The sequence below is a fragment of the Oncorhynchus clarkii genome, chromosome 5 (genome assembly GCF_045791955.1).
Source record: "Oncorhynchus clarkii lewisi isolate Uvic-CL-2024 chromosome 5, UVic_Ocla_1.0, whole genome shotgun sequence".
NCBI classification, from domain to species: domain Eukaryota; kingdom Metazoa; phylum Chordata; class Actinopteri; order Salmoniformes; family Salmonidae; genus Oncorhynchus; species Oncorhynchus clarkii.
Genome location: NC_092151.1, coordinates 85084039 through 85106895, shown reverse-complemented (window position 1 = coordinate 85106895; position 22857 = coordinate 85084039). Strand labels below are relative to the sequence as shown.

Genomic DNA, 22857 nt, shown 5'->3' with positions numbered 1-22857 from the left:
AGAACGCAAACATCTAGGGGTGGATGGGTGAGTGTACAACACAAACATCTAGGGGTGGATGGGTGAGTGTATAACACAAACATCTAGGGGTGGATGGGTGGATGTAGAACACAAACATCTAGGGGTGGATGGGTGGATGTAGAACACAAACATCTAGGGGTGGATGGGTGGATGTAGAACACAAACATCTAGGGGTGGATGGGTGGATGTAGAACACAAACATCTAGGGGTGGATGGGTAAGTGTATAACACAAACATCTAGGGGTGGATGGGTGGATGTAGAACACAAACATCTAGGGGTGGATGGGTGAGTGTATAACACAAACATCTAGGGGTGGATGGGTGAGTGTATAACACAAACATCTAGGGGTGGATGGGTGAGTGTATAACACAAACATCTAGGGGTGGATGGGTGGATGTAGAACACAAACATCTAGGGGTGGATGGGTGGATGTAGAACACAAACATCTAGGGGTGGATGGGTAAGTGTATAACACAAACATCTAGGGGTGGATGGGTGGATGTAGAACACAAACATCTAGGGGTGGATGGGTAAGTGTATAACACAAACATCTAGGGGTGGATGGGTGGATGTAGAACACAAACATCTAGGGGTGGATGGGTGGATGTAGAACACAAACATCTAGGGGTGGATGGGTGGATGTAGAACACAAACATCTAGGGGTGGATGGGTGGATGTAGAACACAAACATCTAGGGGTGGATGGGTGGATGTAGAACACAAACATCTAGGGGTGGATGGGTAAGTGTATAACACAAACATCTAGGGGTGTATGGGTGGATGTAGAACACAAACATCTAGGGGTGGATGGGTGGATGTAGAACACAAACATCTAGGGGTGGATGGGTGGATGTAGAACACAAACATCTAGGGGTGGATGGGTGGATGTAGAACACAAACATCTAGGGGTGGATGGGTAAGTGTATAACACAAACATCTAGGGGTGGATGGGTGGATGTAGAACACAAACATCTAGGGGTGGATGGGTGGATGTAGAACACAAACATCTAGGGGTGGATGGGTGGATGTAGAACACAAACATCTAGGGGTGGATGGGTGGATGTAGAACACAAACATCTAGGGGTGGATGGGTGGATGTAGAACACAAACATCTAGGGGTGGATGGGTGGATGTAGAACACAAACATCTAGGGGTGGATGGGTGAGTGTATAACACAAACATCTAGGGGTGGATGGGTGAGTGTATAACACAAACATCTAGGGGTGGATGGGTGGATGTAGAACACAAACATCTAGGGGTGGATGGGTGAGTGTATAACACAAACATCTGGCAATCCAAAGGTTGCGAGTTCGAATTTCATTGCTGAAAACTTAATTAGCAACTTTTTAACTACTTACAAATATTTTGCAACTATTTAGGATGTTTTCTAACCCTTGCCTTAATCCTAACCTTAAACCTTTTAACTAACCCTTTACCTAACCTTAACCCGTTTAGCTAACCCTTCCTCTAACTCTAACCTTAACCCTTTAAACTTAACCCTAACCCTGGCCTTCCGAGTGGCGCAGCGGCCTAAGGCATCACGACAGCCCCAGGTAGTGTGTCACAGCCGGCCTTGACTGGAAGACCCATGAGGCGGCGCACAATTGTCCAAGCGTCGTCCGGGTTAAGGGAAGGTGGTGGACTGGGAGCCTGCAAGTTGACTTCGGTCGTCAGTTGGACGGTGTTTCCTCTGACACACATTGGTGTGGCTGTCTTCCGGGTAATCAAGAAGCAGTGCGGCTTGGCAGGGTCGAGTTTTGGAGGACGCATGGCTCTCGACCTACGCCTCTCCCGAGTCCGTAGGGGAGTTTCAGAGATGAGACAAGACTGTAACCACCAATTGGGGAGAAAAAGGGGTAAAAGTACAAAATAAAATAATAATAATTAACCCTAACCACTAGCCTAGCTAACTTTAGCGCGCTAGCTAACATAGCCACCAGCTAGAATTCGTTACATATCATACGTTTAGCAAATTCATTAAATATTGTTTGTTATGAAAATTCGTAACATATAATATGAATTGTAATCCGTAATATATCATACATGGATGATGGATAACCACATTTGAATACATACCATACAAAACGTAACATATCATACTAAATGGAATGTCTAGGATTTACTGTACGTACAGAAACATATGAAATGCTCTGAGACCAGGCTAGTGCATGAGAGCGAGAAAGAGAAAAAGAGTTGTAGATAGTTGAGAAGAGTAGTAAGTGGAGAGTTACTACATCATACTGCAGTTTAGTAGCTTCGGAAGATTCTGCCTTTTGTTATTATATTGCTGCATGCTGCATCCTACTATACACCCTTCATATTGGAAGACCTCCCAGTGAGTCAATCGTTAAGTCATACTGATGAAAACAAACCAAGCATGGATATGATATGTACAGTCTGAATAGCAATCAAACAGAGTGAAACAAAGTGCAACGCAAAATAAATATACTTTGTGTGTCTGATAAAACACTATTATAACATTGACTTTATGGTTTAATAAATGGCTTATGTCCAAATATAAAATAATAGTAATGTCATCATTGGAATAAAAAGGAAGAATAACCATATTATTGATAATAATATGACAGATTTTGAAGGTAGATCATGTGCTTAAGAAGATTTTTGCCTGAAGAGCATTTTTTTTTGGAAAGCATCAATCCATCATCCTTCTGTTGTCTTTCTGCACTCTTCATGGATCACCTGTCGATCCCCACTGTCGCCACGGCTACGGGTTCTTTGATTGACACACACAGGTCCCTCTCTGATTGGCTGGCTGCCAAACGGTTGATACATAACTCCAGAGTCCCGCCCACGGAATATTGGCAGAAATGTGAATAATGTGTGTTTTTCTGGTTCCTTGCAGCACCGGTCCAGTAGGCCTGTGAGCTGAGTGGTGGTGAATACAGCCTTTGTCTGTCCTCCATGGGGGTCTAGGGTAGGGTTGGGTCTGGCGAATGGGGTCCGGGCTACGGTGGGTCTAGAGTAGGGTTGGGTCTGGCGAATGGGGTCCGGGCTACGGTGGGTCTAGAGTAGGGTTGGGTCTGGCGAATGGGGTCCGGGCTACGGTGGGTCTAGGGTAGGGTTGGGTCTGGCGAATGGGGTCCGGGCTACGGTGGGTCTAGGGTAGGGTTGGGTCTGGCGAATGGGGTCCGGGCTACGGTGGGTCTAGGGTAGGGTTGGGTCTGGCGAATGGGGTCCGGGCTACGGTGGGTCTAGGGTAGGGTTGGGTCTGGCGAATGGGGTCCGGGCTACGGTGGGTCTAGGTTAGGGTTGGGTCTGGCGAATGGGGTCCGGGCTACGGTGGGTCTAGGGTAGGGTTGGGTCTGGCGAATGGGGTCCGGGCTACGGTGGGTCTAGGGTAAGGTTGGGTCTGGTGAATGGGGTCCGGGCTACGGTGGGTCTAGGGTAGGGTTGGGTCTGGCGAATGGGGTCCGGGCTACGGTGGGTCTAGGGTAGGGTTGGGTCTGGCGAATGGGGTCCGGGCTACGGTGGGTCTAGGGTGGGAGAGTTCTGTGTTGGGGTGGGGGTTAGAGAGGGGCTTCTGGAGAGGACTCAGAGGAGAGAGGCGGTGGTGGTGGTGATAATGGTGGCTGAGGTGGTGGTGGAAGAGAGGTTAGAGGCCTGGGTGGTGGAGTCAGAATGGGTCTTCAGAAGGTCAACTAGCTCACTGTGGGAGGCCGCTACCGCAACCGAAAGAGCACTCTGACCATCCTAAAGACAATGAGAGAGAGAGAGAGAGGTGGGTGAGAGGGGTAGAGAGAATGTTTCTTCACTCATGGAGTAAATAAAAACGTTGTAGGTTCAATCATGTTAGAAGAGTGAATAGTGCCCTCTCCACAAGCCAGAGGATGTGTACTTTAGACCCCTTCCCCTCAGAAACATGAGACCTGGGTAATGAGCCACACAGCTCAAATCTACACCACACAAAGGCCATTGCCACAGAGGGCCAGTGCCCTGACAAGGATGAGTTAGGAAATTTCTGGTTGCGACAACCAATCATATCGCTGTCTGCAACCAAGAAGTAACCAATAATTGCACTCGCCAACCAATCTGAGTTGCCTGTGCAACCAACAAGTAGCCAACAATTGACCAATGTGGATAGGGCTATGGCGGGACCTTCAAACTCTAGTCAAGAGGACCACGTAAAAATATACACTGCTCCAAAAAATAAAGGGAACTCTAAAATAACACATCCTAGATCTGAATGAATGAAATATTCTTATTAAATACTTTTTTCTTTACATAGTTGATGGTGCTGACAACAAAATCACACAAAAATTATCAATGGAAATCAAATTTATCAACCCATGGAGGTCTGGATTTGGAGTCACGCTCAAAATTAAAGCGGAAAACCACACTACAGGCTGATCCAACTTTGATGTAAAGTCCTTAAAACAAGTCAAAATGAGGCTCAGTAGTGTGTGTGGCCTCCACGTGCCTGTATGACCTCCCTACAACGCCTGGGCATGCTCCTGATGAGGTGGCGGATGGTCTCCTGAGGGATCTCCTCCCAGACCTGGACTAAAGCATCCGCCAACTCCTGGACAGTCCGTGGTGCAACGTGGTGTTGGTGGATGGAGCGAGACATGATGTCACAGATGTGCTCAATTGGATTCAGGTCTGGGGAACGGGCGGGCCAGTCCATAGCATCAATGCCTTCCTCTTGCAGGAACTGCTGACACACTCCAGCCACATGAGGTCTAGCATTGTCTTGCATTAAGAGGAACCCAGGGCCAACCGCACCAGCATATGGTCTCACAAGGGGTCTGAGGATCTCATCTCGGTACCTAATGGCAGTCAGGCTACCTCTGGCGAGCACATGGAGGAGAAAGAAATGAAAGAAATGCCACCCCACACCATGACTGACCCACCGCCAAACCGGTCATGCTGGAGGATGTTGCAGGCAGCAGAACGTTCTCCACGGCATCTCCAGACTCTGTCACGTCTGTCACATGTGCTCAGTGTGAACCTGCTTTCATCTGTGAAGAGCACAGGGCGCCAGTGGCGAATTTGCCAATCTTGGTGTTCTCTGGCAAATGCCAAACGTCCTGCACGGTGTTGGGCTGTAAGCACAACCCCCACCAGTGGACGTCGGGTCCTCATACCCGGGCCCTCATACCACCCTCATGGAGTCTGTTTCTGACCGTTTGAGCAGACACATGCACATTGGTGGCCTGCTTGAGGTCATTTTGCAGGGCTCTGGCAGTGCTTCTCCTTGCACAAAGGCGGAGGTAGCGGTCCTGCAGCGGTCCTGCTGCTGGGTTGTTGCCCTCCTACGGCCTCCTCCACGTCTCCTGATGTACTGGCCTGTCTCCTAGTAGCGCCTCCATGCTCTGGACACAACGCTGACAGTCACAGCAAACCTTCTTGCCTCGCATTGATGTGTCATCCTGGATGAGTTGCACTACTTGAGCCACTTGTGTGGGTTGTAGACTCCGTCTCATGCTACCACTAGAGGGAAAGCACCGCCAGCATTCAAAAGTGACCAAAACATCAACCAGGAAGCATAGGAACTGAGAAGTGGTCTGTGGTCACCACCTGCAGAATCACTCCTTTATTTGGGGTGTCTTGCTAATTGCCTATAATTTCCACCTGTTGTCTATCCCATTTGCACAACAGCATGTGAAATGTATTGTCAATCAGTGTTGCTTCCTAAGTGGACAGTTTGATTTCACAGAAGTGTGATTGACTTGGAGTTACATTGTGTTGTTTAAGTGTTCCCTTTATTTTCTGAGCAGTATATTTCCTCTTAGGTCATTTTTTTCGCCAGTTATCTTTATTTTCTGAAGTAACGTTAGCTACAATGTTTTGCTTCTGCTGTTTTCATTGATCATCGATCGGAATATCTAGCAGGTAATATCAGTGTATTAGGCTTCAGTAATATGTTAGCTCGGTTAACAAGATTTACAGTGCTACTGTAACGTTAACGCTATCTAACGCGTTAGTCAACGGGTGTTTTAACACTGACACAGGTGATCGAAGTAACGTAACGTTAGCTAGCTTAACGTCCATGACTATCAAAATAGTCTGTTAACCCCACTTACCATACTAAACTTATTTTCTTACTGCCGGAGCTAGCTATCTAAACATAGTGTGGTTTTTATAGCTTGTAGTTGTGCTTTGTCACTCAGCGTCAGCAAACCTCTCCTTTTCTATTTTTATGAATTGAGCTAATTGGACTAGACACAGCTATAGGGCAAACAATGTCTTGATATCAAATAGGCTAGGGACGGGTCATCATGTTAATTATGAATTAAAAGGCACGAACGATATCCTATTCTCTTGCTTATGCTGGTGTGTCTGTGGTTAGAAATGTCCTTTAGCAAGTAGCTAGAGATAACAACATAGGTAGCTAGAGTTTAAACACTTAATTTTATTGTTCCATCCATTAATCCAATATGTTTACTGTCATTAAAATGTATATAATTTATGCTTATTAAACACAAACTTTCCCTCTTATTTTCACAGCAGACATGGGAGCCAGCTTCAGCAAACTGCCAAATGGAAGCCTCTTCTTAATAGACAGTAAGGGTTCCAGGATTTAGACAAAAACTACTAAAAGAGTGTGGAGCAGGGCTGTGTCAGGTGAAGCTCTATTGCCCACATTCTGACTGTGAGAGGGGAGAGTTGACCTCATCTGGACTCCACCAGAAGATCCGGCAGGTTGTGGATGTGGACGGATCCTACTATGTGGCAGCAGGATACCTTTATTGTCCCAAATGCAGTAGGAAGGTCATCAGTTGGAACATATGTTTCCTTACACTGTTCTACGCAAATACACTGGTAATGGCAATATCATTTAATTACTCATCTAATGCAGCTTTTATATTTAATACAAACAGCAACGCATTTCTCTTTGTGAAATGTTATTATAGAATTATTCCATACTCAGTCTGGTGTATTCTCATATTTTTTGGTATTTTTTTTCTTAAGAGGAACTGATCGGTTTGGAGTACCTCTTCGTTCAGACTGGTTTGGTGCTGCAGGATTATAAAGGCTGCCATTGAGGAATTGGAGACGGGTGATCCTGATATCCAAGGGGAGGATGATGAGGGCTTTGTGGAGCTTGTAGAAGTTCAGTGCTGGAGACAGCCCTGCCTCTTGTTGGCACCTGTCGTCCTACTCCCACCCCCTCTACCAGCATCCGGTCCACAGCTGCATCAGTCAGTCCTCTGTCCTCCACACCTGAGTTTGCCAGTCCATCAGTCAGTCCCCTGTCCTCCACTCCAAGATGGGCTACTCCACCACCTGGGCCCCTGTCCTCCACACCTGAGCTCGCCAGTCCATCAGTCAGTCCCCTGTCCTCCACTCCAAGACGGGCTACTCCACCACCTGGGCCTCTGTCCTCCACACCTGAGCTCGCCAGTCCATCAGTCAGTCCCCTGTCCTACATTCCTGTACGGGCTACTCCACCACCTGGGCCTCTGTCCTCCACACCTGAGCTCGCCAGTCCATCAGTCAGTCCCCTGGCCTACATTCCTGTACGGGCTACTCCACCACCTGGGCCTCTGTCCTCCACACCTGAGCTCGCCAGTCCATCAGTCAGTCCCCTGGCCTACATTCCTGTACGGGCTACTCCACCACCTGGGCCTCTGTCCTCCACACCTGAGCTCGCCAGTCCATCAGTCAGTCCCCTGGCCTACATTCCTGTACGGGCTACTCCACCACCTGGGCCTCTGTCCTCCACACCTGAGCTTGCCAGTCCATCAGTCAGTCCCCTGGCCTACATTCCTGTACGGGCTACTCCACCACCTGGGCCTCTGTCCTCCACACCTGAGCTCGCCAGTCCATCAGTCAGTCCCCTGGCCTACATTCCTGTACGGGCTACTCCACCACCTGGGCCTCTGTCCTCCACACCTGAGCTCGCCAGTCCATCAGTCAGTCCCCTGGCTAACGTTAGTCCATGGACCATATATGTTCTTTTTAAAGTCTGATTTGGCTCCGGCAGTCAAAACAGCCAAATACTCCATGTAAAGTATTGGGATGGTGAAATGTTTTGGCTGTACTCCAGCACTTTGGGTTTGAAATGATACTGTCAGACTGTCAGCTTTAATTTGAGGGTGTTTTCATCCATGTTACACCACTTTTTATTACACCACTTTTTGTACATAGTCCCCCAATTTAAGAGGAAACAAAAGTTTTGGGATAAATTCACTTATGTGTATTAAAGTAGCCAGAAGTTTAGTATTTGGTCCCATATTCCTAGAACACAATGATTACATCACGCTTGTGACTTTTCCTCTTTGTTTTGGTTGTGTTTCAGATTATTTTGTGCCCAATAAAAATGACTGATAAATAATGTATTGTGTCATTTTGGAGTCACTTATTGTAAATGAGAATAAAATGTGTTTCTAAACACTTCTACATTAATGTGGATGCTTCCAGGATTATGGATAGTCCTGATGAATTGTAAATAATGATGAGTGAGAAAGTTAGACGCACAAATATCATACCCCCAAGACACGCTGTATGACACAAGGGCTATGTTGAGAGGTAGCTTGCAAGTAAGCATTTCATAGCACTGTTTACACCCCCCTGTATTCTGTATATATGATGAATAAAATTGGGTTTGATTTAATTTGACTCGATTTTTAAAAGTAAGGATGCTTGCCATTTCAGGAGACATGTTCATTCTTGGTAGAAAATGCAGAATTCTCTACACTTGTTAATTCCTGGTGTTGCAACCTCGACTGATGAGCTATATCCTGCCAGCGCCCTGACAACGGTGAGTCAAGGAAATTTCTGGTTGCGACAACCAATCACATCATGAAGAAAATAACCCATAGTGAGATAATGTGGGACCAATGGGTGAGAGCAGAATAATACCATCTCTGGCCATGAGAGAGGATCGTAGAAAGAGGTATCCTCAGATTAGAAGTTAATTATTTAACCTGTCTGTCTCAGCCACAGCCCACACAGCTCTGTCTGGGTTTCCAGGGTCTACTTTAGCCCCCTGTCTGACTGCCCTGAAGGCCTTAAAGAAGGTCTGATTCTAGCCATAGCTCCACTCCGAGCCATTCACACACAGACACCTCTACACATCCAGTACAGTATAATACCTTCTAAGAGGGATTCATTACTGTGTCAAACCCAGACAGACAGCTCCACAAAACAGTTATTAACCTAGCAGCTAATTCCTGCCTTATCTGTCTGCCATTCTGCTATCACTCTGTGGAGGAAAAATAGGACAGTGTGTTTCTGGTCAACTCCCGGCTGCTGTGATACTAGGGGATGTGACATCCTCTGAGAGCCTGTGTGCTCATTCATCATGTCAATGAACATGAGAAAATTATGCACTTCACTGTTTAGCCAGATAGTGGCACTGTTGGGTTGTTTTGACATTCAATGTTTTGGGAAGTTCAAAGTGTATGTCTGTGCATGTGTGTGTGAGCGTCCAAGTGTGTGTGTGCATGCTTGTGTGTGTGATATGCATGTGTGTGTACCTACCTTGTCTGTGAGGCTGGTGTCACAGTGGTCAGACTCGAGTAGTATCCGAGCGATCTCCACGTGACTGTGCTCACACGCACATATGAGTGCAGTCGAACCGTCTTTGTCCTGAATGTTGAGGTCAGCCTGGCAGCTCAGCAGCAACCGCACCATGGCTGTGCGACCATGGCTGACGGCCAGCATGAGGGCCGTCTGCCCTGCCTAGAAAACAAAGGTGCCAAAGGTGCTTCAACAAAGTACTGAGTAAAGGGTCTGAATACTTATGTAAATGTGATATTTCTGTTTTATTGTTTTTTTAATTTTTAAAAATTGCTTTGTCATTATTTGGTATTGTGTGTAGATTGATGATGAAAAAAAAAACAATTTAATCAATTTTAGAATAAGGCTGTAACGTAACAAAATGTGGAAAAAGTCAAGGGGTCTGAATCCTTCCCGAATGCACTGTATATTTGTAGTGGGTCAAGTACAGGCAAGGACAGTGGTCCTGTGTGACTAGCTGAGTCAGTGAGTATTGCCTATAGGTCACTGTGTGTACAGGTGTGTGATTGTCTGAAAATGACTGAGTGTATGTCTACACAATGGGTGTGTATGTCTACACTATACAATGGGTCTGTGTACAGTAGGGTTTAATAGTGGTGACCGATATCCCGGGACTTCCTGACCAAGCTCCTTCCCGTTTTCCGTAGACCAATAAAATATGAAAATGTATGCAGCACTAATACAAAAACACAGTATGCAAACAGTTGCATACATGAACCGGACACATCAACTCACTTAATTCATAGTCTACATTAAACTAGTATTCACAACGCTAGCAGCCTACCATATTTAGCCTACTCAATGTAAAGTCAACCAATAGAAAACATCACTTACTTGCATGACTTCTATAAATTGTATTGCTGACTATCATGTGTAGGCTACACGCAACTTCTCGACAGTTACTGAAGGCAATCTCCATCTCACATTCACAAATCTCCAAACTATCTTTGGAGCACTGGCAGAAATTCTAAATATAAACTGCAGCTACTCAATTTGAACAAAATGACTGGTAGGCTACTACAATGTGTCCACAAGCGCACCCGAGGAAATAGACATTTGTAACATTGTTCCATGATGTTACAGTAACAAAAGCTAATGCAGACGCCTGACATATATTCTCAGGGATAACTCCATGGTGCTGAAGCTATCCAGGGTGCTGAAGCTATCCAGGGTGCTGAAGCTATCCATGGTGCTGAAGCTATCCATGGTGCTGAAGCTATCCATGGCGCTGAAGCTATCCAGGGCGCTGAAGCTAATCATGCCGCTGAAGCTATCCATGGCGCTGAAGCTATCCATGGTGCTGAAGCTAATCATGGTGCTGAAGCTATCCAGTGTGCTGAAGCTAATCATGGTGCTGAAGCTATCCATGGTGCTGAAGCTATCCATGGTGCTGAAGCTAATCATGGTGCTGAAGCTATCCAGGGTGCTGAAGCTATCCATGGTGCTGAAGCTAATCATGGTGCTGAAGCTATCCAGGGTGCTGAAGCTATCCAGGGTGCTGAAGCTATCCAGGGTGCTGAAGCTATCCAGGGCGCTGAAGCTATCCAGGGTGCTGAAGCTATCCATGGCGCTGAAGCTATCCATGGCGCTAGCATTATATGCTTTTAAATAGCATTTCCAGCTTGAATGGGAATACTGGGATATTACCAGGATGGTTCCAATTTTCTCAGGAAAGCCCTAGTGATATATGGTGGATATACGATCCGTGACTGCATGCTAGAGTGAATATACAGTCTGTGACTGACTACATGCTAGAGTGAATATACAGTCTGTGACTGACTACATGCTAGAGTGAATATACAGTCTGTGACTGACTACATGCTAGAGTGAATATACAGTCTGTGACTGCATGCTAAAGTGAATATACAGTCTGTGACTGCATGCTAGAGTGAATATACAGTCTGTGACTGCATGCTAGAGTGAATATACAGTCTGTGACTGCATGCTAGAGTGAATATACAGTCTGTGACTGCATGCTAGAGTGAATATACAGGCTGTGACTGCATACCAGAGGGAATATACAATGAGTAGTGGTTCAGTGTTAGTGTGTGAGTGTACAATGAGATAGAGTACATGTTGTGTGTACCTGGCTGGCTTGGGCATTGACATCTCCCTGTCTCAGTAGCTGTAGAGCCACCTCCATGTCGTCTGATCCATCAGCAGCTGTCAGAGAGGCCAGCATTACCGCTGTGTAGCCTGCTTTGTTCTGGGTGTCCACCTCACACAGACCTACACACACACACACACACACACACACACACACACACACACACACACACACACACACACACACACACACACACACACACACACACACACACACACACACACACACACACACACACACACATCAATAGACCATATATGGCATTGGGTCATTGGTGTAAAGTACTTAAGTAAAAATACTTTAAAGTACTACTTAGGTATTGTTTTGGGGGGTACCTATACTTTACTATTTTACTTTTACTCTACTACATTCCTAAAGAAAATAATACATACATTTTCCCTGAAAACAAAAAGTGCTCAGTACATTTTGAATGCTTAGCAGGACAGGAAAATGGCCCAATTCAAGCACTTATCAAGAGAACATCCCTTGTCATCCCTACTGGCTCTGATCAGATGGACTCACTAAACACACATGCTTCATTTGTAAATTATGTCTGAGTGTTGGAGTGTGCTCCTGGCTATCCATACATTTAAAAAATGAGAAGATTGTGCAATCTGGTTTGCTTAATATAAAGAATGTGAAATGATTTATACTTTTTTTTATACTTACTTACTACTTTTGATATTTAAGTATAATTTAGCAATTACATTCACTTTTGATACTTACGTAATATTTAACTGGGTGACTTTCACTTTTACTTGAGTCATTTTCTATTAAGACATCTTTACTTTTACTGAAGTATGACATTTGAGTACTTTTTCCACCTCTGCATTAGATCAGAGACAAATCTGGCATTGACACACTCCAAGTATTGTTCACTATTGGTTTCAGAACAAACGTGAGAAAGCCATAAATATCGTTTCAGTAAAAAAGGGTTGAGGTAGGGAGTAGGGACTGATAAAAAGGGGGTGCGAGATAGTGGAGAGTGAGAGGGTTGTAGAAAGGTGGATGAATATCCCATACCAGTGTATTGTAGAAAGGGGGATGAATATCCCATACCAGTGTGTTGTAGAGAGGTGGATGAATATCCCATACCAGTGTGTTGTAGAGAGGTGGATGAATATCCCATACCAGTGTATTGTAGAGAGGTGGATGAATATCCCATACCAGTGTGTTGTAGAGAGGTGGATGAATATCCCATACCAGTGTGTTGTAGAGAGGTGGATGAATATCCCATACCGGTGTGTTGTAGAGAGGTGGATGAATATCCCATACCAGTGTGTTGTAGAGAGGTGGATGAATATCCCATACCAGTGTATTGTAGAAAGGTGGATGAATATCCCATACCAGTGTGTTGTAGAGAGGTGGATGAATATCCCATACCAGTGTGTTGTAGAGAGGTGGATGAATATCCCATACCAGTGTGTTGTAGAGAGGTGGATGAATATCCCATACCAGTGTATTGTAGAGAGGTGGATGAATATCCCATACCAGTGTCCAGCAGCAGTTTGACCACAGGGAAGTTGGAGTGGGACACGCTGTAGTGGAGCGCTGTGTTGCCGTTACCATCGGCCAGGTTTACGATGTAACGCAGGAGGGTTGGCGTGGCGATGCCCACCTCTCTCAGGTAGAGGGTGACAGTGTCGGCCAGCGAGTCCTTCTGACTGGACACACGGAACCACTCCTGGTACAACACGGTCAGGATGTGTCTCTGAAGACAGGGAGAGAGCACACACACTATTAGAGATGACAAACATTGAGACACATGGAACCACTCCTGGCACAACACCATCACAAGAGTCTATAAAAAGGGGGAAACCAGGGTTATGGTTGAACCAGGATGTGGACATAAAGCTAGGGTTAGGTTGAGGGTTGAAGCTAGGGTTAGGTTGAGGGTTGAAGCTAGGGTTAGGTTGAGGGTTGAAGCTATGGTTAGGTTGAGGGTTGAGGGTTGAAGCTAGGGTTCGGTTGAGGGTTGAAGCTAGGGTTAGGTTGAGGGTTGAAGGTAGGGTTCGGTTGAGGTTTGAAGCTAGGGTTAGGTTGAGGGTTGAAGATAGGGTTAGGTTGAGGGTTGAAGCTAGGGTTAGGTTGAGGGTTGAAGGTAGGGTTCGGTTGAGGGTTGAAGCTAGGGTTAGGTTGAGGGTTGAAGATAGGGTTAGGTTGAGGGTTGAAGCTAGGGTTCGGTTGAGGGTTGAGGCTAGGGTTAGGTTGAGGGTTGAAGCTAGGGTTAGGTTGAGGGTTGAAGCTAGGGTTAGGATGAGGGCTGAAGCTAGGGTTAGGTTGAGGGTTGAAGCTAGGGTTCGGTTGAGGGTGTGGATGTGGACATTAAGCTAGAGTTAGGGTTAGGGTTGAACCATGATGTTGACATAAAACTAGGGTTAGGGTTTGTTAGCGATTGTACTTTTTCAATTTGTTTTTAGGTATTTTCCCCGTTTAATTGAAAGGGACAGAAATTAGCTGGAGGGTTCATAGTGGAGCTGGGAGACAGATGGGGGGTTCATAGTGGAGTTGGGAGACAGATGGAGGGCTCATAGTGGAACTGGGAGACAGATGGAGGGTTCATAGTGGAGCTGGGAAACAGATGGGGGGACATAGTGGAGCTGAGAGACAGATGGAGGGACATAGCGGAGCTGGGAGACAGATGGAGGGTTCATAGTGGAGCTGGAAGACAGATGGAGGGTTCATAGTGGAGCTGGGAGACAGATGGAGGGACATAGTGGAGCTGGAAGACAGATGGAGGGACATAGTGGAGCTGGAAGACAGATGGAGGGATCATAGTGGAGCTGGGAGACAGATGGGGGGTTCATAGTGGAGCTGGGAGACAGATGGAGGGTTCATAGTGGAGCTGGGAGACAGATGGAGGGTTCATAGTGGAGCTGGGAGACAGATGGAGGGACATAGTGGAGCTGGAAGACAGATGGAGGGACATAGTGGAGCTGGGAGACAGATGGAGGGACATAGTGGAGCTGGGAGACAGATGGAGGGTTCATAGTGGAGCTGGGAGACAGGTGAAGGGACATAGTGGAGCTGGGAGACAGATGGAGGGACATAGTGGAGCTGGGTGACAGATGGAGGGACATAACGGAGCTGGGAGGCAGATGGAGGGTTCATAGTGGAGCTGGGAGACAGATGGAGGGTTCATAGTGTGAAGACTGGTGGGGTCGGAGTCCCGCACAGGCCGGGGATCACATTATGTGACAAGGATGGCAACCAACCTCATGCAATACTGTTTGGACTTTAGAGGGGAAATGTTCTTACCATTTCTTTATCAGGGGTTGCCACCTCTGCCATACGATCCTTAATGTAGTGACACGCCTCCATGAAGTCCTTATCTATCGTCTCCCTGTGTGAACATAATATTACATTCAGCCACTTGTCATAACATAATATTTAGCCACCTTACATAACATTTAGTCACCTTTCATAACATAACATAACATTTAGTCACCTTTCATAGCATTACATTACATTTAGTCGCCTTTCATAACATAACATAACATTTAGTCACCTTTCATAGCATAACATAATATAACATTTAGTCACCTTTCAAAACATAACATAACTTTTATTCACCTTTCATAACATAACATAACATTTAGTCACCTTTCATAGCATTACATAACATTTAGTCGCCTTTCATAACATAACATAACATTTAGTCACCTTTCATAGCATAACATAACATAACATTTAGTCACCTTTCAAAACATAACATAACTTTTATTCACCTTTCATAACATAACATAACATTTAGTCACCTTTCATAGCATAACATAATATAACATTTAGTCACCTTTCATAACATAACATAACATTTAGTCACCTTTCATAGCATAACATAATATAACATTTAGCCACCTTTCATAACATAACATAACATTTAGTCACCTTTCATAACATAACATAACTTTTAGTCACCTTTCATAACATAACATAACATTTAGTCACCTTTCATAGCATAACATAATATAACATTTAGTCACCTTTCATAACATAACATAACATTTAGTCACCTTTCATAGCATAACATAATATAACATTTAGCCACCTTTCATAACATAACATAACATTTAGTCACCTTTCATAACATAACATAACATAACATAACTTTTAGTCACCTTTCATAACATAACATAACATTTAGTCACCTTTCATAACATAACATAATATAACATAACTTTTAGTCACCTTTCATAACATAACATAACATTTAGTCACCTTTCATAACATAACATAATATAACATAACTTTTAGTCACCTTTCATAACATAACATTTAGTCACCTTTCATAACATAACATAACATAACATTTAGTCACCTTTCATAACATAACATAACATTTAGTCACCTTTCATAACATAACATAATATAACATAACTTTTAGTCACCTTTCATAACATAACATAACATTTAACCACCTGTCATAACATAATATTTAGCCACCTCACATAACATTTAGCCACATTTCATAACATAATATTAACCACCTTGATTTTGATTTGATTTTATTAGTACCTTACATAACATTTAGTCACCTTTCAGAACATAACATAACATTTAGTCACCTTTAATAACATAATATTTAGTCACCTTTCAAAACATAACATTTAGACACTTTTCATAACATAATATTTAGTCACCTTTCATTACGTAACATAATATTTAATCACTTTTCATAACATAATACTTAGCCACCTTTCATAACATAATATAATATTTAGTCACCTTTCATAACATAACATTTAGTCACCTTTCATAACATAACATAATATTTAGTCACCTTTCATAACATTTAGTCACCTTTCATAGCGTAGCATAACATTTAGTCACCTTTCATAACATAACATAACATTTAGTCATCTGTCATAACATAATATTTAGCCACCTTACATAACATTTAGCCACCTTACATAACATTTAGTCACCTTTCATAGCATAACATAACATTTAGTCACCTTTCATAACATAACATTTAGTCACCTTTCATAACATAACATTTAGCCACCTACATTAACATAACATAACATTTAGTCACCTTTCCTAACAATTCATAATGACAGACGTATTTTAGTAGTGCTGCAATGGTCGAGTTAATAATCATAAATGGCAGTCGGGAAATTAAGTGTTTCTGAGACGTCAGGCCTTGTGATAGTCATACAGTAGATCAGCATTAGAAACAAACCCCCCGAGGGCCTGTTTCTGAGACGTCAGGCCTTGTGATAGTCATACAGTAGATCAGCATTAGAAACAAACCCCCCGAGGGCCTGTTTCTGAGACGTCAGGCCTTGTGATAGTCATACAGTAGATCAGCATTAGAAACAAACCCCCCCGAGGGCCTGTTTCTGAGACGTCAGGCCTTGTGATAGTCATACAGTAGATCAGCATTAGAAACAAACCCCCCGAGGGCCTGTTTCTGAGACGTCAATATATCCCACACATCCTCCCTGTCACTGAATCATGCCTCACTCTGTGTGTGTGTGTGTGTGTGTGTGTGTGTGTGTGTGTGTGTGTGTGTGTGTGTGTGTGTGTGTGTGTGTGTGTGTGTGTGTGTGTGTGTGTGTGTGTGTGTGTGTGTGAGTGTGTGTGTGTGTGTGCACGCAACAGAAAAGGTCAGCTCTTGGGGCCAGACCATTATAGGGCCGGGCCCCAGCAGAAGACTGCTTTTGTATCAATGTTTCACTCAGCACCTCTCATTCTGCACTCATTTGGCCCTGAAGACTCTAGACCGAAGGCTCTACACTGAAGGCTCCAGGCAGGATGCAGCTGGCCCTCACCTGAACAAAGACCTGGATTGTGTGTCTGACATCAGAGACTAGAGTAGACACATTGGGGATGAAGGATGGACGTAGGCTGCCATAAGGAGACCTCTGTGGGATGAGAGGGGTCTGAATAGAGGTGCCATTTATACTTGTTCGGCTAACTGTATATTTTCTTTGCAGATGGTTTATTCACAGTTAATTTCATTTCAGAAGACCTCCACTGAGATGGACATTTTCTGCAAAAGTTAAGAACCTTGATAAAGAAGTCCTGTCTCACCCTGCTTCTGGCTGCTCCTCCAGGAGTGCCTGGCTGGACTCTGGGTCTTGAGGGTCTCCCTGGCCCTCTGTCTCCCCAGCCTGAGGGCCTGCTCCCTGGGCCATCTCTCCTGTGGCAGTGTCCTCTCCCTGGCCCTGGGATTCTCCAGCTCCCTCCTCCTGCTCCTCCTCCTTCCCCTGATCCTCCTGCATCTCCTCAGGCTCAGAGCTGTCCACCTCCTCGGCCTCCTCCTTTTCCTCCCCGCTCGACTCCTCCTCACTGGAGGTGGTCTCATACCTGGTCATTAACAACAACACAAACAAACAGCATCAATGAGATGACTGAAGTTCCAAGAGACTTACCAAGTACCAAGATATGACAAGAAAAAGGTCATTCAGCCCCATGTGTTCTGGCTATTTACTCACAGGGCTGGCCATTTACCTAACATTGATGTGTAACATCTTGGAATCTGTGAGCAGTGAGAACATGGCCTTGAGAAGTATATTGAGGGACATTCATCTTTAGGATGTTATGAATAGATGGTTCATGGAACTTCTACAGGGCCCTTGATCAGAAAGGCTAAGGGTTAGGGTCAGGCAGAGAATACTATTCCTTCATGGATGTTTGTGAACCGATCTTTCAGGAGCCGCAGAATTCCCAGAATTCCTAAGGGAGAGGGGCGAATAGAGGCAGTGTAAGGAGAGTTCATGTGATCAGAGTCTGAAGGAGGGAAGTCTGTGCTGTGTTCTCAAGGCTGTGTGTATGTTTGCGTGTGTGCTGTGTTTTCTCAAGGCTGTGTGTATGTTTGTGTGTGTGCTGTGTTTTCTCAAGGCTATGCTGTGATTAGGAACAAGGAGGGCATGGAGGAAACATCTGAGCAGAGGCATGATAAACAGCACCCACATCCTGGTTTAGCTCAGGGGTCAGGGGCAACCATAACCTGACACAGTAAAACCTTTACAAATCTAAAAGGTGAGAATATTCCATTCAGAAATAGTTGACGAAATCGATACAGTTAGCCAAAAACATTTAAACTCAGTTTCACAATTCCTGACATTTAATCCTACTAAAAATTCCCTGTCTTAGGTCAGTTAGGATCACCACTTTATTTTAAGAATGTGAAATGTCAGAATAATAGTAGAGAGAATTATTTATTTCAGCTTTTATTTCTTTCATCACATTCCCAGTGGGTCAGAAGTTTACACACACTCAATTAGTATTTGGTAGCATTGCCTTTAAATTGTTTAACTTGGGTCAAACATTTCAGGTAGCCTTCCACAAGCTTCCCACAATAAGTTGGGTGAATTTTGGCCCATTCCACATGACAGAGCTGATGTAACTGAGTCAGGTTTGTAGGCCTCCTTGCTCACACATGCTTTTTCAGTCCTGCCCACACATTTTCTATAGGATTGAGTTCAGGGCTTTGTGATGGCCACTCCAATACCTTGACTTTGTTGTCCTTAAGCCATTTTGCCACAACTTTGGAAGTATGCTTGGGGTCATTGTCCATTTGGACGGCCCATTTGCGACCAAGCTTTAAGATGTTGCTTCAATATATCCACATAATTTTTCCTCATGATGCCATCTATTTTCTGAAGTGCACCAGTCACTCCTGCAGCAAAGCACCACCACAACATGATGCTGCCACCCCCGTGCTTCACGGTTGGGATGGTGTTCTTCGGCTTGCAAGCCTCCCCCTTTTTCCTCCAAACATAACAATGGTCATTATGGACAAACAGTTCGATTTTTGTTTACTCAGACCAGAGGTCATTTCTCCAAAAAGTATGATCTTTGTCCCCATGTGCAGTTGCAAACCATAGTTTGGCTGTTTTATGGCAGTTTTGGAGCAGTGGCTTCTTCCTTGCTGAGTTGCCTTTGAGGTTATGTCGATATAGGACTCGTTTTACTGTGGATATAGATATTTTTGTACCTGTTTCCTCCAGGATCTTCACAAGGTCCTTTACTGTTGCTCTGGGATTGATTTGCACTTTTCACACCAAAGTACATTAATCTCTAGGAGATAGAACACGTCTCCTTCCTGAGCGGTATGACGGCTGTGTGGTCCCATGGTGTTTATACTTGCGTACTATTGTTTGTATAGATGAACATGGTACCTTCAGGTGTTTGGAAATTGCTCCCAAGGATGAACCAGACTTGTGGAGGTCTACAATTTTTATTCTGAAGTCTTGGCTGATTTCTTTTGATTTTCCCATGATGTCAAGCAAAGAGGCACTGAGTTTGAAGGTAGGCCTTGAAATACATCCACAGGTACACCTCCAATTGGCTCAAATAATGTCAATTAGCCTATCAGAAGCTTCTAAAGCCGTAACATCATTTTCTGTAATTTTCCAAGCTGTTTAAAGGCACAGTCGACGTAGTGTATGTAAACTTCTGACCCACTGGAATTGTGATACAGTGAAGTGTAAGTTAAATAATCTGTCTGTAAACAATCGTTGTAAAATTTACTTGTGTCCTGCACAAAGTAGATGTCCTAACCGACTTGTCAAAACTATAGTTTGTTAACAAGAAATTTGTGGAGTGGTTGAAAAACGAGTTTAAATGACTCCAACCTAAGTGTATGTAAACTTCAGACTTCAACTGTAGATTACCTGGAAATGTACATTTTAATCATGTATATTGCTTATGCTTGTTTGTTGTGTCTTGATGTGTCTCCCGTGTAGCTGTGGTCTGAATGAACCTCATCAGGTAAATTAAAGAAAACTAAATGTTTTATACTAAGCTGAGTTCTCCTCTGAGGTAAAAGTAGAGCCAGCCCGACTGAGTCTGTTCTAGTTCTGATGAGGGTGGCCAGCAGTGTGTTAGCTAGGCTATTGTAATGATGTGTGTGCTGTTAGGAGGGCCAGACAGCAGCTAGGGTATGCTAGTTACAACCGTGCTGTAGCATGAATACTAGACCAGCCTGTTCTAATCATAGCCAGGAGAGAGGCCTTTTTTCCCAGTATCACCTCTGTCATCTATCTCACATCTCATCAACATCAGACAGGCAAAGCACAGCCTAATCATAGGGCATCAGTCATACACTCGCACACAAAGTTAAACGCATGCGCACGCATAAACACGCAACACACACACATAAACAGGAAGGGAGAGTCACAGTGAGGGCAGTGTGTCTATGGGAGAGACAGGGTGAAAGATGGAGAGAAAGATAGAGCGAGAGAGACATATAGAGAGCAACAGACAGAGAGAGAGAGAGAGAGAGAGAGAGAGAGAGAGAGAGAGAGAGAGAGACAGACAGACAGACAGACAGACCATGGAGAGAGCGAGAGAGAGCTCATTGGCTCTTCTGCAAAACAATGGAATTAGAGTTAGATAAATGTAGGCCTCCCGAGTGGCGCAGCGGTCTAAGACACTGCATCACAGAGTTAGAGGAGTCACTAAAGACCCAGGTTCCATTCCAGGCTGTATCACAGCGGTCTAAGGCACTGCATCGCAGTGCTTGAGGTGTCACTACAGACCCAGGTTCCATTCCAGGCTGTATCACAGCGGTCTAAGGCACTGCATCACAGAGCTAGAGGAGTCACTACAGACCCAGGTTCCATTCCAGGCTGTATCACAGCGGTCTAAGGCACTGCATCGCAGTGCTTGAGGTGTCACTACAGACCAAGGTTTGATCCAAGGCTGTGTCACAACCGGCCATGACCTGGAGTCCCATAGAGCGGCGCACAACTGGCCCAGCGTTGTTCGGGTTAGGGGAGGGTCTGACCGGGGAGGGGGGGGCTTTACTTGGCTCATCGCGCTCTAGTGACTCCTTGTGGCGGGCCGGGCGCCTGCAGGCTGACTCCGATTGTCAGTTGAACAGTGTTTCCTCCAACACATTGGTGCAGCTGGCTTCCAGGTTAAGCAGGCAGGTGTAATCTTTTTAAGAAGCGTGGTTTGGCCGGTCATGTTTTGGAGGACACATGACTCGTTGCAGCGATGAGACAAGATTGTAATTGGATTGAAACTGGATATCAGGAAATTGGGGAGAAAACGGGTTCAAATAGAACAAATGTAAAAAAGCTAGGGCTTACAGTATACAGGATACTACCCTTTACATCAAGACATTCAATCCAAACCTGGAAATACCATCCAGCACAAAACTGAGTGAGTAATGTTCAGTCTGAAGATACTTCTGAAGCCATGAAGTAAAATACAGTAATATATAGGTAATTTTGTTATATAAAGCTACTTTAATTCTAGGACAGAACAGACCTGACTGCAACTTCAATTAGCACTGAAGTGTGAAGTGAGATGTGTGAAAATGCTTGAGCCCAACAATGGCAGGAGAATTTCACAGCCCCCTCCCTCCCCACCCAAATGCAGAGGCTTTTGAAGCCCCCTACTCCTGGCTTCGCCCGTGCAGATATCACAATACAGTACCCCTTGGAAATTGAAAATAACACTGCATGGAATAAGTACAGGGCAAACTCATGCAGTTTTACGGGATCAAAGAGATCCCTTGCTTTGGCAATGTTAACACATGTTTCCCATGCCAATAAACCCCTTGAATTGAATTGAATTGAGAGAGAGAGAGAGAGAGAGCGAGAGAGAGAGAAGAGAGAGAGAAAGAGAGAGAGAGAGAGAGAGAAAGAGAGAGAGAGAGAGAGAGAGAGAGAGAGAGAGAGAGAGAGAGAGAGAGAGAGAGAGAGAGAGAGAGCAGAGCAGGAAAAGCTCTCTCTCTGTGATGACTCCCCCATCCTGAGTGAGTCTGATCACACCTCATCCTCAAACTGTCCTGCATACGAGCAGCCCCAAGAGGAGAGTCAGCCCCCCAGCACTGAGCAGACCCAGGTCCACAACTGCTCTGCTCCTCCATTGTTGAGAGAGAGAAATTCACCAAGCTGAAGAGAGAGATGGTGGAGATCAGATAGCTAGTCCACACACTCCAGACAGAACGGACCCACAAAAACAGAGCAGAACAGCAACACCCCCCCAACAAGACCCGGGGGGCAGAAGGTGGAGCTGGACGGCTGTCTGAGAGAGCTGGCTGCTCTGTGGACTGAGGTGAGAGAACTTAAAGAGGAGGGAGAGGAACACATGGCAGAGCTAACAGCAGTGAAGGAGGAGGGAGAGGAACACATCACAGCTAACAGCAGTGGAGGAAGAGGGAGAGGAACACATCACAGCTAACAGCAGTGGAGGAAGAGGGAGAGGAACACATCACAGCTAACAGCAGTGGAGGAGGAGGGAGAGGAACACATGGCAGAGCTAACAGCAGTGGAGGAGGA

General features: G+C 44.9%; 1 protein-coding gene across 2 annotated transcripts in view; it reads right to left on the bottom strand.

The window, feature by feature from the left end:
* Positions 1-1758: 1758 nt before the first annotated feature.
* The window catches only part of LOC139409488 (KN motif and ankyrin repeat domains 4), a 145940-nt gene continuing 124841 nt past the window's right edge, over positions 1759-22857 (bottom strand). Inside the window, exons 6-11 of one of the 2 annotated variants that reach the window (XM_071154701.1) lie at positions 17651-17926; positions 14873-14957; positions 13106-13325; positions 11594-11736; positions 9469-9669; positions 1759-3732 (exon numbers count right to left, since the gene is read on the bottom strand). In XM_071154701.1, the coding sequence (XP_071010802.1) occupies positions 3574-3732; positions 9469-9669; positions 11594-11736; positions 13106-13325; positions 14873-14957; positions 17651-17926 (1084 nt within the window). In that variant the 3' untranslated portion in view covers positions 1759-3573. Of the gene's footprint in view, positions 3733-9468; positions 9670-11593; positions 11737-13105; positions 13326-14872; positions 14958-17326; positions 17482-17650; positions 17927-22857 lie in introns of those variants that run through there. The other variant, XM_071154702.1, reaches the window with a different exon arrangement.